Source organism: Oncorhynchus mykiss, chromosome 10 (genome assembly GCF_057628025.1).
Source record: "Oncorhynchus mykiss isolate SJ-2025 chromosome 10, ASM5762802v1, whole genome shotgun sequence".
Classification (NCBI taxonomy): domain Eukaryota; kingdom Metazoa; phylum Chordata; class Actinopteri; order Salmoniformes; family Salmonidae; genus Oncorhynchus; species Oncorhynchus mykiss.
The window spans coordinates 58103709-58120495 of record NC_143031.1 but is presented as its reverse complement, the minus strand read 5'-3'; the positions used below and the strand labels follow the sequence as shown (position 1 = coordinate 58120495).

Genomic DNA, 16787 nt, shown 5'->3' with positions numbered 1-16787 from the left:
TTCCCACGATCCTGTTTTCTCATAGTTCATAGATAAGGGGACTTTTGTCAATTTTAATCCAATTAAAAAATTAGGTTGTTGTTTTATATAAACCTTTTGGCTATTTTACTTCCCCAATCCCCTGTAAAATGAGACAAATGAAAACAACCATTCCTAAAAAGGGAATTGTTTGGAACTGCACTTGGAGAAATCTGTTACATTCAATTTAAAATCCCAGTTGGGACTGCTACACAGTAGCCCCAAGGAGGAAGTGAACCTGAACAACATAATTTATTAAACATTTAACAATCTCAGGGTTGGGTAGGTAACTTTCTAAATGTAATCCATTACAGTTACTAGTTACCTGGCCAAAATTGTAATCAATTACGTAACCTTTGGATTACCTGAAATTCTGTTACATAATTCGATTACATTCTGTTACTTTTGGATTGCTTTCCACTTAAAAGGAATTAGAAGAAAACAAAGATGATCTATTAAACACATTTGGTGTGTCATCATAGTGGTCTCTGATTTATAGTCAGACTCACTCAGGTGGAACAAACTTAAACTTGCACCTTTTTTTCAATTCTGAATTGAATGTCATTGAGAAAACAGAAAAGTGTCCATGTATTTTTTTTTCAAACCAATAATCATGTCGTTTTTGTAATCAGATTACATGTAACTAATTACTCCCCCATCCTAATTATCATTGACAATGGATATCTACTGAATTCCCATGTATTTATTCCATGACAACAGGAAGTATTACTCCCAATATAAACAGGCCAGCACTCAAGTGCTTCCATAATTGTCCATGTCAACTGTTTACTTGTGCAGTCGTTAAGTTAAACAAATTTGTGGTGGGTTGTATCTTCCCAGGGTTTAGCGAACATGTTGTAAGATTAATTTGAGAACCACAAGATGAATCATAGGCAATTAGGCAGCATGCTTCTATTCTCTGTCCAGTAGTTGATGCAGTTGCGAGGGATATCTATTTGAATACGTTTCACGGTTGCAAGCTCATCACAACGGAGGCTTTGATATACTAACTAGGCTAACTGATGGACAACAGGTGGTGCTAAATTGTAATTTGCTGTAGTGGGACCTCGGAGAACATCATTTCGAAATATGCCACGTCTTTATAATATTTGACTGAATGACTGGTAAGTGAATTTCATATTGAAATGTATATTGAACCGTTGCAAACCACGTTTGTACTGTCTATGTTTGCCTTTTTGTGTGTGTGAATAGGCCAATATTACTTTATTTTGTGTAAGGTGTCATGTCGAGATTTTTCTAAACAATGTTGAACCCCGGGCCATTTACATCGCTACACTCAAACAGTCTACATTCAACAGCATTTCTTTTAACGTTTTTCCAAATCTTACACATTTAGGATTCTGAGTAAAACAAAGTGAGTTTGGGAAACATATTACTGTATAATGAGCCTATCATATGCCTTAGCTAAAGCATTATCAGAGCACATCCAGACACAAACCATATAGGCTTCACTGAAGGCTTGGTCATTTTATGGAGCCTCCTCCACAGTGAGTTATTAACCAGGGTCCATACTTCCATTCCTTTATCTCCCAGAGTGATGGCGTTCCTGCTTAGGGCTCTAGTGCTACCTGTCTTCCTGTCCTCGGTGCCCTGGGTGGCAGGGTCAACGTTCACCCTGCTGCTTTCCTTGCCCAACACCTCCATGCCCTTCAGTGTTGGCAGGATCGGGGCGGGCGCCCTCATCGCCATCGACGCCGTGAACCGGAGTCCCGATCTGTTGGCAGGTCAGTACTCAGAGACATTGTATAGTACATATGTGATACATAATATACATAACGCAGATCCGTTGTTTGCTATAACAAATGGACAAGGAAGTTGTATTGTATTGCATGCAACCGCTGTGAGTCCCCTGAAGCACACTGAGAAACACTGGCCACGAGGACATCAGAAGTCGTACTCATTCGATAGACACTGTAAGCTACTGTGTTGTATGTCCTCAGGTCATTGGCTGGAGCATGAGTACGTGGATGATGAGTGTAGCGACGTGAACGGCCCGGGGAAGATAGTGGAGCTACTGCACAGACGGAACTACAGCGCTTTCATCGGCCCCGCCTGCTCCGACGTAAGGCCCCCCCACTTTCACCGGCGCGAATTAACAAATCACACATTACATTGCACTAACTACATTATCTGCATTTCAAATCAAATCGAATTTGATTTGATTTGATTATCTGCATTTACAATCCAATGATGATAGAACACCCTCTTTAGGTGTGTGCGATCACTGCCAAGCTGGCAGCTTTCTGGAACATTCCCGTGGTCAGTCCCACCTGCGCAGACCAGCAGTTTCTCATCAAAAAGGTCCAATATCACTTTAATATAACTCATATGCCAGTAACTATCTGTAGCTAACTTACGTCCCTCAGAATCTGGAGTAGAATCTGAATCACAGTTGCAGCATTATCACATGCCATGTTCTGTGGCGGTGACAGGCTTACCCCACTCTTACCAGAGTGTTTGGCCCCTTCACCAAGATGGGCTCGTTCTTTGTGAAGATCTGTGAGAAGTTTGGCTGGAGACGTATAAGCATTATCTACGACCACAGACCTGCCTGGATCGTCCCTGCTGAGGGAATCAGGTACGATACGACGCAGCACGATACAATACATTCGGATACAATACAATAAATACACTTCAAATAGACACTGGAATGTGATGTACTTCTACATAGGGAGGAACCTGATGAAATGACCTACCATTTATATTTCTATAAGGTACCAAGCTGAAGTCAGTAACATCACTGTGGCTAAATACCTGGCATTTCAAACACCTCTCGGGCAAGACACCACTCACACAGCCCTCACACAAGCACGTATGCTCCAGGAGGTTGCCGAGGTGTCTCGCAGTAAGTTTTCTGTGTTCCAATGTCCACACCAGCATACTATTTACATTGAAGTAATTGGCCATGCGTGCTAACTGGTATGCTAATAGGGCTATTTTAATGTGGCCTATGTTTGGTGTTTGTGTCTTGCCCTGTAGTCATAGTGATCTCAGCGCGTGGGGAGGTGGTCAGGGACTTCCTGGTCGAGGCCCACAGGAGAGGCCTCACCACAGGGGACTACGTCTTCTTCTGCTTTGAGCCCTACAGGCTGGAGGAGATGTTTGGCAACTTTGACTGGAAAAGAGGTAGGGTGTGTCCCAATTGGCACCCTACGATACAATACAATACTATATGGGGACTTTTGGGAATGCTATTGGGATTATATAACCTCAGGACGAATCAATGAATGGTGTTGATGTGCTGCAGGAGATGTGGATGACTCAGTGGCTAAGCAGGCCTACCAGGCTCTGTTTCTACTCTCTCTGTACAAACCCAACGACCAGAGGTACTGGAACTTCTCCAATGACGTCATCCGCAGATCCAGAGAGGACTTTGGCTATGCCTACGCACCCAGCGAAAAGGTGTGCTATGAAACACACACACACACCTGTCGCTTGACCCTGTCTGGAGTGCCAGATGGGGTGGGCTTTGTGCTTTTGGGACTATTTCATTGGTTCCATTGCGCCAGGCAAGCTCAATTGAACTTGACCAATTTCCAAATATTATTTTGAACCCGGGTCTGGTACTTAGCTACTATGTTTAACTGTACATATACTGTACACTCTTAGAAAAAAGGGGCAATCTAGAACTTAAAAGAGTTTGAATAACCTAGAACCTTTCCCTTTGAATAACCTTTTTTTCGTTCCAGGTAGAACCCTTTTGGTTCCAGTTAGAATTATTTTGGGTTCCATGTAGAACCCTTTCTACAGAGCGTTCTACCTGGAACCTGAAAGGTTTCTACCTGGAACCAACATGGGTTTCTCCTATTGGGACAGCTGAAGAATCTTTGGAACCCTTTTTTCTAAGAGTGTATATGCAGGATATGTAATTATCTATTTCTGACTGTTTGTCCAATGGCAGGTGTCGGTGCTGGCAGCCATAGCCCATGACTCTGTATGGCTGTATGCTCAGGCTCTGAATGAAACCCTGGCGGAACGCGGGGACCCATACGACGGCTTCACCATAACCCGCAAGATGTGGAACCGAACCATCACAGGTCAGCCCTTTTGGATGATTAATTTCACCTGTACGTTATCAGGTAGGTAGGTATAACCTTAATGGTTGCAGTTAAAGGTCCATTGTTATTATTTACAGATGTTATTTACAGTTATTTACAAGAGTGATTATATTTCATTTATATAATACAATTATTTCATTTGATTTTTTATGTTTTGCACAGCAGACCCATTGAGGTCAAAATTCCTATTTTTCAAGGGAGACCTGGCCAAGAAGGCAGCTTCATTGCCTCAAAGAGAGATGTACAGGTAACTGCAAAAACAACGAGTAAATGAGGAATACAAAGTATATTGAAAGCAGGTGCTTCAACACAGGAGTTAATTAAGCAGTTTACATCCTATCATGCTTTGGGTCTTGTATAAAAATAAACAGCAGCCCATTCATTTGGCCCAATGCCTTATTAAGACACTATGTTGGTGTTTCCTTGATTTTGGCAGTTACCTGTATATGACGGTGTTTCAAACATAATGACACGTGAGGTGTGGATTGCCCATATGTTTGTTTTCTGGACTCTGTCCGTTAGGTATCCAGGGTGACGTTACCATGGACGCCAATGGAGACAGGGAGTCTGCCTATATGATGAAGCACATCCAGGGCGGAGAGAACGACAGAGAGTTCAAAGTCAGACGCTAACACCCTAATCACACTTTCTCTTTATCTGTCACTCGCTCTGTTTTCTTTCTATCACTCCAACACTTCCTTTCTGTCTATTTCTATCACTTTGTCACTCTCTATCTTTCAGTCCTTCTATCTCCTACATCGCACTCTCTGTCTCTCGGTCTCTCTGTCACTCTCTATTTCTCCATCTTTATCTTGCCATACCACTCTCTCTGTCTGCCTATTTCCGTATTGAAAAAAATATATAAAACCTCTCTCTCTTGCACTCTCTCTCTCTCTCTTTTTTTTGTTGTTGTTGTTGCTCTCTCTCTCTCTCTCTCTCTCCCTCCCTCCTTTCCAACCCTCTGTTTTCCCCCTATTTTCTGCTAACGTCTACAGTGTTCACATCTGAAGCCACTTTTATCACAGCCTGTCAAAAACTTTAACACCCATGTTGACACTCTTCTGAACAATTACAGTGCTGATTTAATTCTTTGCAACAGAATTCATTGTCGTTTTACTTTTCAACCTGAATCTTTCTCTTCGGCCCACATTTCAGTTGTCTGATTTCAGTGTATTTCTGATCCTGAACACCCAACCAGTGGAACACAGAGTGCAACACACACACACACACACACTCCTCTACTCTTCTATGAATAGTACCTACTTAGGGCCACTACTAAAAGCTCTGGAGAGTGCAGTCTCTTAATTATCACCTTGAAATGGCTTTGAATATTGGACCTTAAAGTTATTTAAAATTACAGTTATTTATTATAAATGTATTTTGTTGCAACATTCTTCTCTGTTGGCCCCTCGCTGCTGGTTTCAAAACAAAACCAAATGTTATTTTGGTTTCTGTCGACGTGGTTTCATCCGACCATGCATCTCATCACCTTTCAAGTCTCATGTCTTCTCAGCAAATGAGTGATGTGGCAACAAAATGAGTACATTTAAAAAAGATCTAAGGGAAATGTAAACCGATCAGCCAGGAGGTTTTGAGCTTCACAATAGTGAGAGCATGCATACCGGAAAAACAATAATGATCATTTGCATGCACTGCCTATTGACATACTGACATTCAGTATTACAGTACAGTGCCGTGCGAAAGTATTCGGCCCCCTTGAACTTTGCGACCTTTTGCCACATTTCAGGCTTCAAACATAAAGATATAAAACTGTATTTTTTTGTGAATAATCAACAACAAGTGGGACACAATCATGAAGTGGAACGACATTTATTGGATATTTCAAACTTTTTTAACAAATCAAAAACTGGGCGTGCAAAAAAAATTGGGCGTGCAAAATTATTCAGCCCCCTTAAGTTAATACTTTGTAGCGCCACCTTTTGCTGCGATTACAGCTGTAAGTCGCTTGGGGTATGTCTCTATCAGTTTTGCACATCGAGAGACTGAAATTTTTTCCCATTCCTCCTTGCAAAACAGCTCGAGCTCAGTGTGGTTGGATGGAGAGCATTTGTGAACAGCAGTTTTCAGTTCTTTCCACAGATTCTCGATTGGATTCAGGTCTGGACTTTGACTTGGACATTCTAACACCTGGATATGTTTATTTTTGAACCATTCCATTGTAGATTTTGCTTTATGTTTTGGATCATTGTCTTGTTGGAAGACAAATCTCCATCCCAGTCTCAGGTCTTTTGCACACTCCATCAGGTTTTCTTCCAGAATGGTCCTGTATTTGGCTCCATCCATCTTCCCATCAATTTTAACCATCTTCCCTGTACCTGCTGAAGAAAAGCAGGCCCAAACCATGATGCTGCCACCACCATGTTTGACAGTGGGGATGGCGTGTTCAGCTGTGTTGCTTTTACGCCAAACATAACGTTTTGCATTGTTGCCAAAAAGTTCAATTTTGGTTTCATCTGACCAGAGCACCTTCTTCCACATGTTTGGTGTGTCTCCCAGGTGGCTTGTGGCAAACTTTAAACAACACTTTTTATGGATATCTTTAAGAAATGGCTTTCTTCTTGCCACTCTTCCATAAAGGCCAGATTTGTGCAATATACGACTGATTGTTGTCCTATGGACAGAGTCTCCCACCTCAGCTGTAGATCTCTGCAGTTCATCCAGAGTGATCATGGGCCTCTTCGCTGCATCTCTGATCAGTCTTCTCCTTGTATGAGTTGAAAGTTTAGAGGGACGGCCAGGTCTTGGTAGATTTGCAGTGGTCTGATACTCCTTCCATTTCAATATTATCGCTTGCACAGTGCTCCTTGGGATGTTTAAAGCTTGGGAAATCTTTTTGTATCCAAATCCGGCTTTAAACTTCTTCACAACAGTATCTCGGACCTGCCTGGTGTGTTCCTTGTTCTTCATGATGCTCTCTACGCTTTTAACGGACCTCTGAGACTATCACAGTGCAGGTGCATTCATACGGAGACTTGATTACACACAGGTGGATTGTATTTATCATCATTAGTCATTTAGGTCAACATTGGATCATTCAGAGATCCTCACTGAACTCCTGGAGAGAGTTTGCTGCACTGAAAGTAAAGGGGCTGAATAATTTTGCACGCCCAATTTTTCAGTTTTTGATTTGTTAAAAAAGTTAGAAATATCAAATAAATGTTGTTCCACTTCATGATTGTGTCCCACTTGCTGTTGATTCTTCACAAAAAAATACAGTTTTATATCTTTATGTTTGAAGCCTGAAATGTGGCAAAAGGTCGCAAAGTTCAAGGGGGCGAATACTTTCGCAAGGCACTGTAGATCTGACTTGTATTTTGGATAGCATGTGGATGCTATATTGATTACTATGGCAAGTTAAGGTCATGCCAGCATCTGAAATGGGCTGCATTCAACACACAGCCTTTTAATTTGCCAAAAATGTTAAGTAATCATAGGTCATGCTATCTTCTCACCTGGTAGGTAATCGCCAATTACTTTGGTACGAATAAGGCTTATGAGCCAGTGGAGGGGGTCCAAGTCTACTGGCCAGGAGGGAGGAAGACCCCACCGAAGGACACACCCCACTTTGGCTTCAAAGATGAGCTCTTCATCAATATCGGTACTGTGTGTTTGTTACACCAATGGACCTTCTCTTAGTCTTCTCTAGTCTCTGCAGTACTCACATTATCATTTTGTGTTGAGTTGATAGCTGACCCTTATCAGACCTGCTTGGGTTAGGTATATACAGTTGGGCAAAAAAGTATTTAGTCAGCCACCAATTGTGCAAGTTCTCCCACTTAAAAAGATGAGAGGCCTGTAATTTTCCTCATAGGTACACTTCAACTATGACAGACAAAATGAGAAAAAAATCACATTGTAGGATTTTAATGAATTTATTTGCAAATTATGGTGGAAAATAAGTATTTGGGGAATAACAAAAGTTTCTCTCAATACTTTGTTATATACCCTTTGTTGGCAATGACAGAGGTCAAACGTTTTCTGTAAGTCTTCACAAGGTTTTCACACACTGTTGCTGGTATTTTAGCCCACTCCTCCATGCAGATCTCCTCTAGAGCAGTGATGTTTTGGGGCTGTTGCTGGGCAACACAGACTTTCAACTACCTCCAAAGATTTTCTATGGGGTTGAGATCTGGAGACTGGCTAGGCCACTCCAGGACCTTGAAATGCTTCTTACGAAGCCACTCCTTCGTTGCCCGGGCGGTGTGTTTGGGATCATTGTCATGCTGAAAGACCCAGCCACGTTTCATCTTCAATGCCCTTGCTGATGGTAGGCTTTGTTATTTTGGTCCCAGCTCTCTGCAGGTCATTCACTAGGTCCCCCCGTGTGGTTCTGGGATTTTTGCTCACCGTTCTTGTGATCATTTTGACCCCACGGGGTGAGATCTTGCATGGAGCCCCAGATCAAGGGATATTATCAGTGGTCTTGTATGTCTTCCATTTCCTAATAATTGCTCCCACAGTTGATTTCTTCAAACCAAGCTGCTTACCTATTGCAGATTCAGTCTTCCCAGCCTGGTGCAGGTCTACAATTTTGTTTCTGGTGTCCTTTGACAGCTCTTTGGTCTTGGCCATAGTGGAGTTTGGAGTGTGACTGTTTGAGGTTGTGGACAGGTGTCTTTTATACTGATAGCAAGTTCAAACAGGTGCCATTAATACAGGTAACGAGTGGAGAACAGAGGAGCCTCTTAAAGAAGAAGTTACAGGTCTGTGAGAGCCAGAAATCTTGCTTGTTTGTAGGTGACCAAATACAGTGCCTTGCGAAAGTATTCGGCCCCCTTGAACTTTGCGACCTTTTGCCACATTTCAGGCTTCAAACATAAAGATATAAAACTGTATTTTTTTTGTGAAGAATCAACAACAAGTGGGACACAATCATGAAGTGGAACGACATTTATTGGATATTTCAAACTTTTTTAACAAATCAAAAACTGAAAAATTGGGCGTGCAAAATTATTCAGCCCCTTTACTTTCAGTGCAGCAAACTCTCTCCAGAAGTTCAGTGAGGATCTCTGAATGATCCAATGTTGACCTAAATGACTAATGATGATAAATACAATCCACCTGTGTGTAATCAAGTCTCCATATAAATGCACCTGCACTGTGATAGTCTCAGAGGTCCGTTAAAAGGGCAGAGAGCATCATGAAGAACAAGGAACACACCAAGCAGTTACGAGATACTGTTGTGAAGAAGTTTAAAGCCGGATTTGGATACAAAAAGATTTCCCAAGCTTTAAACATCCCAAGGAGCACTGTGCAAGCGATAATATTGAAATGGAAGGAGTATCAGACCACTGCAAATCTACCAAGACCTGGCCGTCCCTCTAAACTTTCAGCTCATACAAGGAGAAGACTGATCAGAGATGCAGCGAAGAGGCCCATGATCACTCTGGATGAACTGCAGAGATCTACAGCTGAGGTGGGAGACTCTGTCCATAGGACAACAATCAGTCGTATATTGCACAAATCTGGCCTTTATGGAAGAGTGGCAAGAAGAAAGCCATTTCTTAAAGATATCCATAAAAAGTGTTGTTTAAAGTTTGCCACAAGCCACCTGGGAGACACACCAAACATGTGGAAGAAGGTGCTCTGGTCAGATGAAACCAAAATGTAACTTTTTGGCAACAATGCAAAACGTTATGTTTGGCGTAAAAGCAACACAGCTCATCACCCTGAACACACCATCCCCACTGTCAAACATGGCGGTGGCAGCATCATAGTTTGGGCCTGCTTTTCTTCAGCAGGGACAGGGAAGATGGTTGAAATTGATGGGAAGATGGATGGAGCCAAATACAGGACCATTCTGGAAGAGTACCTGATGGAGTGTGCAAAAGACCTGAGACTGGGACGGAGATTTGTCTTCCAACAAGACAATGATCCAAAACATAAAGCAAAATCTACAATGGAATGGTTCAAAAATAAACAAATCCAGGTGTTAGAATGGCCAAGTCAAAGTCCAGACCTGAATCCAATCGAGAATCTGTGGAAAGAACTAAAAACTGCTGTTCACAAATGCTCTCCATCCAACCTCACTGAGCTCGAGCTGTTTTGCAAGGAGGAATGGGAAAAAATGTCAGTCTCTCGATGTGCAAAACTGATAGAGACATACCCCAAGCGACTTACAGCTGTAATCGCAGCAAAAGGTGGTGCTACAAAGTATTAACTTAAGGGGGCTGAATAATTTTGCACGCCCAATTTTTCAGTTTTTGATTTGTTAAAAAAGTTTGAAATATCCAATAAATGTCATTCCACTTCATGATTGTGTCCCACTTGTTGTTGATTCTTCACAAAAAAATACAGTTTTATATCTTTATGTTTGAAGCCTGAAATGTGGCAAAAGGTCTCAAAGTTCAAGGGGGCCGAATACTTTCGCATGTACTGTACTTATTTTCCACCATAATTTGCAAATAAATTCATTAAAAATCCTACAATGTGATTTTCTGGAATTGTTTTTCTCATTTTGTCTGTCATAGTTGAAGTGTACCTATGATGAAAATTACAGGCCTCTCATCTTTTTAATTGGGAGAACTTGCACAATTGGTGGCTGACTAAATACTTTTTTGCCCCACTGTATGACCAAAAATGCAGCTGCTGGTTAAATGTTGTCCCATGCTTTCTGGTAATACTCATTATCAGTCTAATGCAATGATGTAGATATATACCCTGAATTGCTGATGATTTGCAAGGCTTTGAAGCCATCGGTCGGCCATTTTGGCACGCCCCAGTAGGTACAGTCATCCATAGGAATGAATGGATTTCTACAGTATTTTAATTAAATGTTTCAAGGACAAAATGAATATTAGTATTTTGATGTTGAAGTGGGGAAAGTACCATTAGTAATCCAACAAAATAACTTGAAATAAGGAAGATGTTGTATATATGTTTCTATTTTTATGTTTAGCTCACGTAATATAATTTAAAAGTATGCATTAAGTTGTCTGTAATATAATACATTTGGCAAAAACGAATACAGACATAAATGCATTTCTATAGCTTCCAAAAATATTTGGTGCCAAAATGTGCCAAAATGGAGGCAAAGTGACTTCAACACAGCGCCTCCTGTTAGACATTTGGTGTATATATAAACCATTGGTCTCATGATATAAATGTATAATTTATTTAGTCATAATTTATTTCCGATCTTAATTAATTTATCAAAGTACATTCGTTTGATTAGTTAATTTGTTTACTTGATGAAAAACAGCAGGCAGCTGGCATGGTGGTCTGTCCTCTCCAGGCTTGTATGTCCTTATATGTCATGTAAGTTTTGTCACTTGACAGCACTTGCAGTGTGTTACCACACCAAATGGGGGGGCCAGAGACCCATATATCCTCTAAAGAACCAGAGAGAATGAGAATTGACTCCCAAAAATAATGACACATTGAATTATTCACTTATGCCTGCTGGACGAAAGGAAATCTTTATTTTATTTTCCACTGAAATATGGACTTCTTTTAATACCGTTTTATGAAAGTCCCCTCAGCTACCTAGGTAGACCTCAGTCTAATGGTCTAGCCAGGGTTATGTAACGGGTTGCGTTACAAATGACACCCTATTCCCTACACAGTCCTTGTCCAAAGTGGAACACTGAATGGAATAGGGTGCTATTTGAGAAGGTTTTATTCTTTGTTATCAATTGTGTTCTATCTGGAATTCTCTATCTGGATTTGATATGGTCCGAAAATGTTTTCTTTGCCGTTGCTTCCAGCTTGCTTTGGCAGACAGGGACTTGTACATATGGCCCCTAGAAGAATGTGTGGAACTTATTGATGTTTGGGCTTTATTATTATTATATATATATATATATATATATATATATATATATATATATATATATATATATAAAATAAGTGTTAAGAAGGGATTGATGTGGGAGAGACGCAAGAATGCAAATGAGAAAGTTTTATTTGACCACCTGTTTATGAAAATAACACTTTTGTGCATTTATTGATAAGTTAATCCCCTTTAAACGATGATAAAGATTCAAACTTGCAATCTAATACATTAGCTACACTACACATTATTGATTTATTTCCCCTTTATTTTTTCAGGAGTTTATATTGAGAAAATCTATTTTCCACATGAGTCATGAAAAGCAATAAAAATCAATGTTTAATAAAAGGTTTGTTTGAGAACAGTCTGTGCTACCACGTATTTCGGGCGTGACCGTTTGGCATTGTTGACCTGTCATCAAAGCTTATGCTACAGTGTACGTGTGTATTTGTGTTGCAGAGAAGAGATTTGCGATAGCTGTGGGGACCATTGCTGTTTTCCTGGCCACCGGGACACTTATCATATGTCTTCTCTACAGGTACACACACACACACACACACACGCACACACACACACACAGTATTGCCCTTTTTCCATCTAGCGGTAGTCCAGCCGTTGCAAATGTACAACGTGCAGCGCTGTTCCGGTAAGTCATGTGTATAGTCCATAGTGTGGAGCTCTCTCTCGCTTTATCGCTCTCTGTCTCCCATGTAATTAGAGGAGTTTGGCAGCCAACGCAGGGATTCATTTTTGAATATCCCAGCATTATTCAGGAAAGTGGGGAGAGGGCATCATAAGGCTCGCATTGCTTTCACACAAAAGATGGATTAATGCAGAATGAATCTGTACCCACTTGCTTATCTTTTTCTCGTCATGAACTCACCCAAAGCCCCATGTGTGTGCGTGCATGTAATTTGTGTGTGTGTGTGTGTGTGTTTGATCCCACTTCAACCTGTGTGTGAGTGAGCATGCAGGAAACTATCATCCTTAGGAATAAGACATTCGCTCCAATGTCTCGGTGGCTCAGCCTCTAGTTTAGCCCACATGACCCTTTCATGTGATAACATTTTCCTTTCCAAATGATTACTTTTAAATTAGCGGCGGCAGGGTAGCCTGGTGGTTAGAGCGTTGGACTAGTAACCAAAAGTGTTGCTAGATCGAATCCCCGAGCTGATAAGGTACATATCTGTCGATCTGCCCATGAAAAAGGCAGTTAACCCACTGTTCCTAGGCCATCATTGTAAATAACAATTTGTTCTTAACTGACTTGCCTAAATGGGAACATTTATGCAATAATATGAACGGCGTGGTGATTGCTAGTCCTGGGAGGAGGCCTTGATGCCCACGAGCATTAAGAACGATGGTTCAATAACAGTTAATAATGGAGAGAGAGGAAGTAGAGAGAGAGAGAGAGAGAGAGAGAATGGTACACTGTACTACTGTGAAGGCCCTATCTGCAGCCGACGTGTAGGCATTGTGTTCACGAAACAAGTTATGCCATTGTTTATTATGTGGAGCAAGTTAGTAGATTTTAAATTGTGTGCAAGTCCCATATAATAGGTCTGCAGTATTCTTGCAGACACTAAAATGATCTAAATGCATGAAACAAGAATTGACAATTGTGTTCCCCTACCTGTAAATTAAGGAGATGAAATATATTTGACATTGTGTATAAAAAGCCCGTTGAACAGGTGCCAGTGTTGTGACCCAGGCACAAACACATGCATGTGTGACAGAGTGGAAATTCCAACAGTTGCATATGCACTGCACCCCCATGGAACAGGCTTTGACGTTGCTTGGCACTGTTATATGAGTTTTGCATACAATAGAAAACCTGCACAGTTTCTCAGGAGAAACACAATTCGATGTCGTTGCCCATGTAGTGTTAAGTGCAGTAGGTCATCATGATGTTTTTGACCCAGGAAGTACTTCTCCTGTGACACAGGAAACACATCATCCGGAAGAAGGTGTCTGTGGTCCTATGGAGGGTTAGCCCCGGTGATGTCACCATGATGGGGAACAGCTCGTCCTCGGCAGGAAAGGTGAGGCAGGGGAGGAGGGGTTTGAGTCACTGGCAACGTTCCAGGCTGACTACACAGCAGACACTTGCCAGATCTCTCACGTCTGGATAGGTGTTTAACGTATCAGCTAACATCTGATGCCTGACTGCACAGTTGATGACGTTGCATATTATCTTTGGTTGATGCCAAACCCCCCAAAGCCTATATTCCCTACAGTACCACCTTTCTCTCCTTTCCCAAAAACTGCAGCGTTACGACCGTACTGAAGCAAGCACTTTTTCTATTCCTCTGCTAAATTTTAGCGCATCATTTCATCCTTATACATTTTTCAATGACCATACTACAGTACCTTTACTATTATGAATTGGTACTCAACTTTGTGCACCCACTCCTCTCAGTTACTGTGCCCTGTTTTGTTGTTTAATGAAAACCACCACTAAGGAGAAATAACAAATGATTCAGTGTAATGACTTTCACAAGGATCAACTAATTAATGCAGGTTTTCCACTAACATATGTCATTTAGCAGATACTTTTATCCAAAGGAACGTACAGCCTTGGATGCATACATTTTAAGTATGGGTGGTCCCAGGAGTTAAACCAGCTGTCCTGGAATTGCAAGCACCATGCTCTACCAACTAACTAATCTACAGTGGACCACAGAGAAACTCTCTCTCTCTCTCTCTCACACACACACACACACACACACGCTCATATTAAAGTGCATGATAATGTGGATTGTTGTGTGTTTACAGGTACCGTACCTCAACTCCAAGTCCATCGATGATTCTCTGGAATCCATCCTGGGAAATATGAAGGACAAACCATCCTCCCACAGAACGGCCGTCTATAAAGTGAGAATTGCTTGTCCTCATTGCTAACTTTTACAATGTTGCATTTAGGGCCTTGAGTTTTTCCTATAAGTGCGAATCAATTGCTTGTCCATATTGGCAACACTTTACTTATACAATGTTGAAATTAGGGCCTTGAATTTTTCTAATAACTTACTTGACTGGAGGAGGAGTGAGAGGTAGAAAGAGGTGAGAGGGGGAATATAATTTGGGCCCAGAGTTTTTCAGGGCTAGGCGTTATTTATATTCCATCCCCACCATGCCTCAGAAGTGGAATAACTACACTACCAGTCAAAAGTTTTATAACACTTACTCATTCAAGGGTTTTTCTTTATTTCTTTTACTATTTTCTGCATTGTAGAATAACAGTGAAGACACCAACTATGAAATAACACATATGGAATCATGTAGTAACCAGAAAAGTGTTAAACAAATCAAAATATATTTTACATTTGAGAGTCTTCAAATAGCCTCCCTTTGCCTTGATGACAGCTTTGCACACGCTAGGCATTCTCTCAACCAGCTTCATGAGGTAGTCACCTGTAATGCATTTCAATTAACAGGTGTGCCTTCTTAAAAGTACATTTTTAGAATTTCTTTCCTTCTTAATGCGTTTGAGCCAATCAGTTTTGTTGTGACAAAGTAGGGAGGTATACAGAATATAGCCCTATTTGGTAAAATACCAAGTCTATATTATGGCAAGAACAGCTCAAATAAGCAAAGAGAAACGACTGTCCATCATTAGTTTAAGACATGAAGGTCAGTCAATATGGAAAATGTCAAGAACATTGAAGGTTTCTTCAAGTGCATTCACAAAAACCATCAAGTGCTATGATGAAACTGGCTCTCATGAGGACCACCACAGGAATGGAAGACCCAGAGTTACCTATGCTGCAGAGGATAAGTTCATTAGAGTTACCAGCCTCAGAATTTGCAGCCCAAATAAACACTTCACAGAGTTCAAGTAACAGACACATCTAAACATCAACTGTTTAGGCCTTCGTGGTCGAATTACTGCCAAGAAACCACTTGGTTTGGCGTCCAAAATTGAGATTTTTGGCTCCAACCGCCATGTCTTTGTGAAATGCGGTGTGGGTGAATTGATGATTGCTGAATGTGTATTTCCCACCGTAAAGAATGGAGGAGGAGGTGTTATGGTGTGGGGGTGTTTTGCTGCTGACACTGTCTGTGATTTATTTTGAATTCAAGGCACACTTAACCAACATGGCTAACACAGCAATCTGCAGTGCTAGTCCCAAACCAGATGGGATGGTGTATCATTTGTTTTTCAATAGGACAATGACCCAACACACCTCCAGTCTGTGTAAGGGCTATTTTACCAAGAAGGAGAGTGATGGGGTGCTTCATCAGATGACCTGGCCTCCACTATCACCCAACCTCAACCAAACTGAGATGGTTTGGAATGAGTCGGGCCGCAGAGTGAAGGAAAAGCAGCATATGTGTGAACTCCTTCAAGACTGTTGGAAAAGCATTCCAGGTGAAGCTGGTTGAGAGAATGCCAAGAGTTTGCAAAGCTGTCATCAAGGCAAAGGGTGGCTACTTTGAAGAATCTCAAATATAAAATATATGTTGCTTTGTTTAACACTTTTTTGGTTACAACATGATTCCATCCATATGTGTTATTTCATCGTTTTGATGTCTTCACTATTATTCTACACTGTAGAAAATAGTGTAAATAAAGAAAAACCATTGAATGGGTAAGTGTTCTAAAATCTTTGACCGGTAGTGTATACTTTGAGACTTTTTATGCAGGTGTCCAAACTCTGACACCTGGTCCTGTGAACTGACATCTAATGAAATGATCATGCCGATTAGAAGCCAGGCTGTGCCATTATGTATTTTTCATCATCATCATCAACATGGGGATTTGGGTTATTTTTAGTCTGCCATTTTGGCTCTGTCGTTCCCCCTGGTGCTTTCAGGAGAACATCTGTTCAGTGCGACTGCTGAATGTGAAGAGTGTGTGTCTGAACAGAGAGCTGCTCACTGAACTGAAGCAGGTGAGG

At 41.2% G+C, this 16787-nt stretch overlaps 1 protein-coding gene across 4 annotated transcripts in view; it reads left to right on the top strand.

Moving 5' to 3' along the window:
- Positions 1-728: 728 nt before the first annotated feature.
- si:dkey-37g12.1 (atrial natriuretic peptide receptor 1) overlaps positions 729-16787 on the top strand; it is a 36674-nt gene continuing 20615 nt past the window's right edge. For 2 of the 4 annotated variants that reach the window (XM_021619121.3, XM_021619122.3), the window contains exons 1-15: positions 729-1142; positions 1573-1763; positions 1980-2101; positions 2251-2340; positions 2472-2617; positions 2754-2884; positions 3019-3165; positions 3287-3441; positions 3941-4076; positions 4620-4717; positions 7578-7716; positions 12349-12427; positions 13835-13931; positions 14665-14763; positions 16704-16781. In XM_021619121.3, the coding sequence (XP_021474796.2) occupies positions 1577-1763; positions 1980-2101; positions 2251-2340; positions 2472-2617; positions 2754-2884; positions 3019-3165; positions 3287-3441; positions 3941-4076; positions 4620-4717; positions 7578-7716; positions 12349-12427; positions 13835-13931; positions 14665-14763; positions 16704-16781 (1704 nt within the window). In that variant the 5' untranslated portion in view covers positions 729-1142; positions 1573-1576. Of the gene's footprint in view, positions 1143-1572; positions 1764-1979; positions 2102-2250; positions 2341-2471; positions 2618-2753; positions 2885-3018; positions 3166-3286; positions 3442-3940; positions 4345-4619; positions 4718-7577; positions 7717-12348; positions 12428-13834; positions 13932-14664; positions 14764-16703; positions 16782-16787 lie in introns of all 4 variants that reach the window. The other 2 variants (XM_090187183.1, XM_090187182.1) reach the window with 1 other exon arrangement.